General features: G+C 35.5%; 1 protein-coding gene across 1 annotated transcript in view; it reads left to right on the forward strand.

Annotated features, from left to right (window-relative positions):
• Window positions 1-320: 320 nt before the first annotated feature.
• Window positions 321-7,206, forward strand: part of LOC110031777 (2-methoxy-6-polyprenyl-1,4-benzoquinol methylase, mitochondrial) — a 10,743-nt gene continuing 3,857 nt past the window's right edge. Inside the window, exons 1-7 of the mRNA XM_020735174.1 lie at window positions 321-739; window positions 2,448-2,574; window positions 2,665-2,726; window positions 4,047-4,202; window positions 4,294-4,438; window positions 5,415-5,486; window positions 5,663-5,771. Coding sequence (XP_020590833.1) covers window positions 640-739; window positions 2,448-2,574; window positions 2,665-2,726; window positions 4,047-4,202; window positions 4,294-4,438; window positions 5,415-5,486; window positions 5,663-5,771 — 771 coding nt within the window. The 5' untranslated portion in view covers window positions 321-639. The remainder of the gene's footprint in view (window positions 740-2,447; window positions 2,575-2,664; window positions 2,727-4,046; window positions 4,203-4,293; window positions 4,439-5,414; window positions 5,487-5,662; window positions 5,772-7,206) is intronic.

Genomic DNA, 7,206 nt, shown 5'->3' on the forward strand with positions numbered 1-7,206 from the left:
GACCCGAATAATAAATGGGTTGATAACTAAAACGTGAAACCGACCCAAACTCGAGTTTGACAAGCTAACCCGAACCGGACCCGAAAATTCGTGCTTATTCGGGTCACGTTTCAATTTCGAGTTCAACCTGAATCCGACCCGAATAATAAGCAGATCGAATTTTCTCACTTGAACCTGACTCATAAAAATATTTGGGTCAACCTTAACCCGAATTTTTCGAGTCCCCGAGTCGGAGTTGAAGTGCTGAGTCAATTTTTAATAAGGTGCTCATTTTATGAAAATGAGAGTTGGGTGTGGGATAGTCTGTATGTAAATTTCCGTATAATCTATGCGATTGACCATGCGCATTTCACTGGCACGCAAGACCTGAAATGTATTTAGGTTGCGGGTGAACACCTCTGCATAATTGTGCGCGGATTTGCTTGCGGACGCCCACACATTACTGCATACTTCCAACTTCGTCTTCCAAGCGATTGGATTTGATTTTTGTTATCAGCAAAGCGACACGATCGCGTCGCTCGCCACTCTTCTGGGATAGTAATGGTTGCAAATCCCTAGCCGGCAACCTTTGCGTCACTCTTCAGCGATTGGGAGACCCTTGCAAGAGAGGGATCTACCTAGGGCACCAGTGAAGCTGTGATGGGAATGATGTATGGCAGTGCTGTTCGGCTCGCAACCAAACTCCGGCATCATTTTACTCAGAGAGCTTGTCTCCTTCATTCTCACGCCACCAGCTTCGGTGATACTTCTCTTCAACTGTTATGACTCTTCTCTCTATTTCATAGAAACTTGTGTTCTCTATGTTGGATAACTGTACTGTCATGTCCGGGATGGTGCTGGTTTATTCTGCAATTATGATTATGACTAGCGTATTTCAGATGATTGCAGCAAATAGGAATTGTCATTCTGAATTTAGAATCATTGTAGTGAAATGAAGTAGAAATTACTTTCCATTTATAAGGAGGAATGATCGGCATAAGTCAATAATATGAAAAGATGCTTATTTATCATAACCTGAGGGGTCTGTTCGATTTCAAGTTGTGATAAGTGGTACTTTAATTTTTCGAAGTGAAAATTTGAGAAATTTTGAATAAACTGATTGTGTGCCTATCAGGAAAGTGCAAATTCTTTTATGTTCTTTGATTGTGTAGAAACTGTAAGTTTCTGATGGTGGAATAGTCACTTTGTTCATCTAGACTGCGTATTTTGGTTTTGTGCACCCACTCTAGGTTTAAATTAGTAAAACCCTAAGTAGGGAGGGCACATCCGAACATGTTGTAGTTAAATATTGTCAACTGGAACAAAAATGATTGTAGGAATTTTTATGAATTCTTAAATTTGATGTTGTTCCTATCGACTTCATTTTTGTGCAATTATGTATTTTAAATTATTATGTGTTTATATTGTAAAATCACCTCCTTTTCTCAGAGGTGACAAAAAATAAAAATTTACACAAGGCCCTAATGCCAGGAATATTACTAACCGAAAGCCTTTATTAATTGTTCTCAATTTTGGTAAAATACTTCCTTGGAATCTAGATATTATTATTATTATTATTTATAAAATTTTATGTTCTTTTTATTATGTTTTAAAACTAAATACTTTGATAGATAAATTGTCTGGAATGGCATATTTTTTTCACCGAATCCTGTCATGGTGATGTTAAATCTATGCCAGACTTATTGTTCTTTTGTTAGAATGTTTTAATGGTTGTACCCATGTATTGGGATGAAGGAGCATGCTTTCTACCTGCATTGATATTTTTATTTTCCTTCCTGGTTAAATGAAGTTCTCATATGGTCAGTTAAATATGTTATATTTCTCTTAGTCCTTATTGTGCCTATTAAAATGAGGGCATCATATACTATTTGCTCTAAGAAATCATCGTTTGGCATAAGCATGCAGTTTTTTTAAATCTTATTGGCTGGGAGCAATATCTCAGTGCAATGGTATTGGTTGATATTGGTTTATGATGTCAGATGCATCTTGGTTTATGAGGAGGCTATTAAATTTTGGTATGGAGGAGCAATGATTTGTGCCTTAACTGTTTCTTTTGAGCATGAAAGTAGCTGGCTTATGGAGTCATCCACCTTCATGATTGCACAAAGAGAAGAGTAATCCTTATATATATTTGATTGAAAACTATAAAGATATGGAACTTTATTTTAACTTCTATTTTAAAAGATTCTACTAATATGATATTCAACATCTTCACTATGCAGCGAGCAAATTAATGTGTTTTATTGACCAAATTTAAAAAGAAAAATTTTGACCATGCTTTATGAGGCTAAATTAGGCTTTTTTTGCATGTTATATAAGATTCGAATGTGTTGCTCTATTATTGATATGTATAACTGATTGTGAGATGCTTAATTATCTACCCATCAAAGTCACTTTTGTTGCCTTTTATGTCAGATAAAGAGCACTCATGCTAAGTTCACCTGCAGGATTTAAAGAGGTACCTGAAGAAGAAAAAAGTAAACTAGTTGGTAATGTCTTCAGCAGTGTCGCTTCAAACTATGACCTTATGAATGATCTGATGAGCGGTGGATTGCATAGATTATGGAAGGACAGGTTGGATTTTCTTATCTAATTAAAATTATTTATAACCTAATTTTTGGCCATTAAATATGTGTATTACATATTTGACAAATAATTTTTCAGATTGGTTTCAAAACTTCATCCTTTTACTGGTATGAAGCATCTTGATGTTGCTGGTGGGACAGGTATAAAAAGTTGAAGGAGCATTTACTTATATTCCACACAATTCTTATGTATTTACATATCTAAGGCCTAAACATTCATATTTAAATGCATACCGCTGAAATATTTAACATCCCATCCAAAATATCACAATTACTATCTTTTTAAAAAAGTGAGATACACGTGTAAATATCGATCTTTGGGTTTTAGATATGTAAATACATAAGAATTGTGTGGTATGTATTTAAATTTACCAAATTTGAAATACTCTGTGATTAAACAATTAATTCCACTAATATGTTGCAGTCATTTTATTAGCAATGAATGTTAATGTTAATAAATAACCTGATTCTTATTGGATATTTTTTGAATTATTAGTTTTTTTTTTCCTTTGGTGCATTAATGATATCAAAGAATTTCTTTAAATAGTTTACTTATCAATTGATTATATGTTTAACTGTTTGATTGCTTTCATGCTTTTTTGAATGTGAACCAAGCCATTTTGATTTTCTTTTGAGTGTTGAGTCAAAATTGGGGGGCATCAATAAAGCTTAATGTTCATAAGCAGCTTTTGTTCTGTTTATATATTTTATTTAAGCGTGACTAATTCTATAAGTAAAATGAGCCAATTTTGAATAAGATTTTTTCGCCTCGTTTTCAAATGAATCACTTAATAGCCAAATTGATTATATCTAATTCGATAAGAACTTGATTTATATGCGATATATTATTATATAATATTATTGCAAAACCCATAATTATATGCGTATATAATGCTGATTTATTTCTTGTACATGTTATTAAAATGATTGAATGCACTCTAGAAGTTGTGGACAGCACACATTTTGAGCTTTATGATGCTCAAGTAACAGTACACGATGAAAAACACATCTTTTTTCATGCAATTGTAGCCATGAAATTAAAATATTATTTGCAATTGATGTTCATCGACGTGACTCCTCCATTCTGTTTGGCTTGTGCTCGGCTCGATAGGAAAACAATCGAAAACATGAACTTGGTTTTTTTAACTCGCTGACCAAGTTGAACTCGTTTGCATTTGCCTTTGTTGGTTTATGAACCTGTCTGAAGAATGAACCATCTAGTCCTGTGCAGTTTGTGGTTAATTTCTTACTTTTTTCTTATTAATGCCTTCTTTGGTTTGATCTAATTCTTCTTTGGCTATAGAAGTTTTTTAATTTTTTTGGAATGTACTTTGTATATTTGATTGGTAGTAGTTGTTGGCATGTTTCTTCCCTTTTTTCCAGAAAAAGAAAATCAGCATAAAATTTTGCTGATATGTAGCAATATTTTAGAATTAATGGCTTGTTAATGAAACCGTGCAGGTGATGTAGCTTTTCGTATCCTTCAAAGAATAAAGAGTGTAAGTCACAGTGCCATGCAAAGCAGTCTGGATGACTTCAATGAAGAATCACAAATCTATGTCTGTGACATTAACCCAAATATGTTAGACATAGGAAAGAAGCGTGCCATTGAACAAGGTATCTTTGATGATACTGCCTTGAATTGCGGCCAATTTTGATATAATTTTATATTTTTGTCCCTATTACTTGCATTTGAGCTGGTATGCAGGGTTTTCTGAAGAGAAGTCTCTAGTTTGGCTTGAAGGTGATGCAGAAGCTTTGAAATTTGAGGATAATTCAATGGATGGTTATACTATTGCCTTTGGAATCAGAAATGTAACGCACATAGAGCAGGCACTCTCTGAAGCTTACAGGTGACCTCTATGGGCTAATCTCACACAACTTTTTTGAAAAATGTCATACATGCCACTTAATCCCTATGTATTTACATATCTAACACCTAAAGTTCAGTTTTTACTTGTATGCTATGCATGAAAAGATGTATGATAGTGGTATTTTTTATGTGATATTAAAGATTGTGGCTGTATAAATGTAAAAAAAGTAGAGCTTAGGTGATAAGTAGTTATTGGGCGGTATATATGTTAATGCCCCAACTATTTATGGCCATTCTTAATCCTCGAATCAACACTTCTCTGTAAGACGCCTTGTTTCAGGCACAATAAAAGAGAAATTTCTGGCCATCGGCATCTTTTTTTTTTTGTGTGTGGCAGGCAGGCTAGAAACCTGCCATTTTTTGTGCTCCTGGATCTCATATCATCCACCAGACCAAGTGCGGCTATAAAGTCAAATTAGTGTGTAGTAGCATAGACGCCTTGTTTCAATTCTAGAGAAGTTTCTGAAATTGCAGAATCAGTCTTACAATAAAATGTGGAAATTAATTTATATAACTGCAAAATAAACATATCTCCAGCCGTTGATTTTGTCATTTTTTAATTTTTATCAACTTTGAAGTTTTATAAACGTCAATTAATTTTCAGTTGGCGGTGTATGTCTGAAGGGGATTGAAGGCCTATGGACCTCAAAAATATTTCGGCCTTTTGGAAGTGACAGTTTAAAACATCTACAGGAAACAAATTTCAGACCATAGTTGACATTTCAGAAGGATGGTTAATATTTAGGTAGAAGTATACTATAGTTTGTAGAATTGGGATTATGATACTTTTTTTAATGCATCCCAGTGATTTGGAATGATAAGATGTGGCTTCGTAAAACACTTGAAATCAAGAACAGTGTTGTTGAAAATGAACTTGGTTATTAAATTTGACTTCATACAAACTAAACGAGCTTTTTGTTTGTTCCATAATTTTGTTTACATTTGACAACCTCTAGGGTATTGAAGCGGGGCGGCCGATTTCTTTGCCTGGAATTGAGTCATGTGGAGCAGCCCTTCTTCAAACAAATGTGAGTTATAGTTAGCATGTGCTATTAACTCTGGCTCACTTCTTCTGCATTTTTTCTCAATTTTATCTCTTTTAAATGATAGAACTGCTAAATATTTGATTTTTCATTCATGCATATGAATTTGTTCTGTGGTCTGGGAAAAGGAAATTCATAAAACTTTGTTATTTCCTCTGCAGTTATGACTACTACTCGTTTAATGTGATTCCGGCTATTGGAGAGCTCGTGGCAGGTGATCGAGAGTCTTATCAATATTTGGTTGAGAGCATACGTCGATTCCCTAACCAGGTTTGCTTTTCTCCTTCCTCTTCTTTCCATCCCACCCATGATGAATTTTTTTGATTTAGGCCTTTTTTTTGACACATAATGAAAACAAAGGGCCATTTACACATATACCACAGAATTTCTATGTATTTACATATCAACACCAAAATTTAAAATTTGACATTAATAACACCCAAGTCTTTCATACCACATCAAAAATACCACCATTTTTATTTTTAAAATGTGATACACCTTTTCATGCATGATTGAGGTCGCGTGCATGTAAAAATTGAAGTTTAGGTGTTAGATTTGTAAATACATAGGAATTGAGTGGTATGTATGTAAATCTTTGTTGAGAAAAAATTAGGGCGAAGAAAAACAAGAACGACACAAATCCAGAAGAACACAGAGATTTAATGAGGTTCGACAAAGATGCCTACGTCCTCGGGAGCAGAGCGGCGAGTTCCTTTCAATAATCAGAAAAGATATTACAAAATAGAGGATACCTCCTGTGGTTACTAACAAGTCTTTTTATAACCCTAGGAGTAAACCTTAGGCACAATATGTAATTACAACATTACCCCTGTACCAAACCGCGGGGGGTTTTCCCCCCCCCCCCCCCCCCCGCAAATCATCCCAATGTGGACGGATTCTTTCGCTCCGCTCCGCTCCGCTTCGATCTAGCGTCTCTCCCGATATGGTATATGAGCCATACCATAACAAATCTCCACATTGGCAAATATCCAGTCCCTTAGGAGAAAAATACCTGGGAGTTACAACTGCACCATCGTGGGTTGGGCCACCATGCTTCTCTAGCAACTGCAAACATTCAACAAATCCAAACAATGCAAGAACACAATGCAAGAACTTGTTGATGCTTGGTCAACATATCAGCTGCATTCTCATCAGTATGAACCTTTTGCAACAGTATCTCCCCAGAAGCAATCAACTCTCTGATCTTGTGATACCTGACATCAATGTGCTTGGTTCTCGCATGGTACACCTGGTTCTTAGCCAGATAAATAGCACTCTGACTGTCACAATGCAACTGAACTCCACCTTGCTCAATGCCCAGTTCCTTTATTAGCCCATCAAGCCATAAGGCTTCTTTAGAAGCTTCAACTACTGTCATATACTCTGCTTCAGTTGTAGATAATGCCACAATAGACTGAATTGTTGATTTCCAACATATAGGCCCTCCACCAAGAGTAAACACATACCCAGTTGTAGACCTTCTGCCATCCAAATCACCTGCATAGTCTGAATCAACATACCCCACAACTGAAGGATCATTCTTCTGACTGCCAAAAATAATTCCATGTCCTACAGTACCCTTCAGATACCTGAAAATCCACTTGACTGCTTCCCAATGTCGCCTTCCAGGTTTAGCCATGTATTTGCAGACTTGACTAACAGCATGAGCCAAATCAGGACGAGTACATACCATAACATACATCAA

This window comes from Phalaenopsis equestris, unplaced genomic scaffold (assembly GCF_001263595.1).
Source record: "Phalaenopsis equestris unplaced genomic scaffold, ASM126359v1 Scaffold000840, whole genome shotgun sequence".
NCBI classification, from domain to species: Eukaryota; Viridiplantae; Streptophyta; class Magnoliopsida; order Asparagales; family Orchidaceae; genus Phalaenopsis; species Phalaenopsis equestris.